Source organism: Phalaenopsis equestris, unplaced genomic scaffold, assembly GCF_001263595.1.
Source record: "Phalaenopsis equestris unplaced genomic scaffold, ASM126359v1 Scaffold000861, whole genome shotgun sequence".
In the NCBI taxonomy this organism is placed as follows: Eukaryota; Viridiplantae; Streptophyta; class Magnoliopsida; order Asparagales; family Orchidaceae; genus Phalaenopsis; species Phalaenopsis equestris.
In genome coordinates, this window is record NW_018165301.1 from 9,916 (window position 1) to 11,133 (window position 1,218).

At 38.8% G+C, this 1,218-nt stretch overlaps 1 protein-coding gene across 1 annotated transcript in view; it reads left to right on the forward strand.

Moving 5' to 3' along the window:
• Positions 1 to 1,218, forward strand: part of LOC110031894 — a 47,507-nt gene continuing 46,289 nt past the window's right edge. Inside the window, exon 1 of the mRNA XM_020735317.1 lies at positions 1 to 264. Coding sequence (XP_020590976.1) covers positions 36 to 264 — 229 coding nt within the window. The 5' untranslated portion in view covers positions 1 to 35. The remainder of the gene's footprint in view (positions 265 to 1,218) is intronic.

Below are 1,218 nucleotides of genomic sequence, written 5' to 3' on the forward strand. Positions count from 1 at the left end.
AATTGTGCGCCACAAGATCTCTGACAATATCGGAGATGGCATACAGAACTGTTCTGCATTCCGTCGTCGTGTTGATGGAGCCGTGGAGCCCCGCCCACCGTTCGGCGCTCTCAGTTTCCTTGCCGGTACAGCTTCTCCGCCCAAGAGTTAGGGTTTCGACCGCCGCTCCTTTCCTTCGCTGCTCACGCAGTGATATTCCCTCCCCGGCCTTTCCTCAAGATGAACAAGGCCCACCGCAGGAGGCTGTGCTCAAGGCCATCTCCGGTCAGTGCTCTTCATAATCATTTCCGATCAATGCTTGAATATCATTCGTGGCATTTCATAAATCTGTCATTGTGGTGTAATTGCCCAGATATGGCTTTTATCAATTTTATTATTGCAATGTCATGCTAGTTTTTTCGTTGTTTCTCTTGCTTCTTGCTTGAATTTGGAGTCATCGATAAGAAAGGCAATGCTGAGAAAAAAAACCCATAGATGCTTGCAATGGGAAGGAACAATGCCATCATATTTTTCCTAATTGATTCCAAATTCCGAAGAAGGCTTTGAATTTAATTTTTTCAAGATAATCTGCTTTGTTCGGACAAGCAGAAGTAGCGTCTTAATAGATTGCTACTATAAGAAAATGTGGATGTTATCAGTTTATTTATTCATCTATCAAAAGTCGGAGTGGATCAATTACAGGACATCTGAAGCTGATGTTTTCCAATAATTAAAATTATTAAATTCGGCACTTTTTTGCATCTGTCCCCACTCCCCTGGTAATTTGAGTGGACTAATCGATTTGACTCTTGGATATAAGAAGTTATTTCTTAGTGGAATGTGAGAGAATCAACTGCTGAAGGATTTCGTGGTCTTCATTACATAAAACAATAGTAGGGAAGGAATGCTTAAGTTTAGTTTATTAAAGACAATTTTAGGGCTTCATTTGATAGAGGATCACTTAGCATCACACAAATTATGCATGACCCAATTGTAACTTGAACAGATTTCCTGTTTGGGTGTTTCACATTCAAAAAGTTCCATGAAATCTTTTGGTCTTTTAGCATAAATTTGATAATTTTGACTAATATGGTTTAAGATACTCATATGAGTCTTCTGCTACTGTTTTGAACCTAACTAACTTTTTGATATTTTATATTGTTTTTGACAAACTTTTTGCTAAATATCCTAGAATTAGCTAAGTTGACTTAGTCTTGGACCCCACTAAGACCAGGCTAA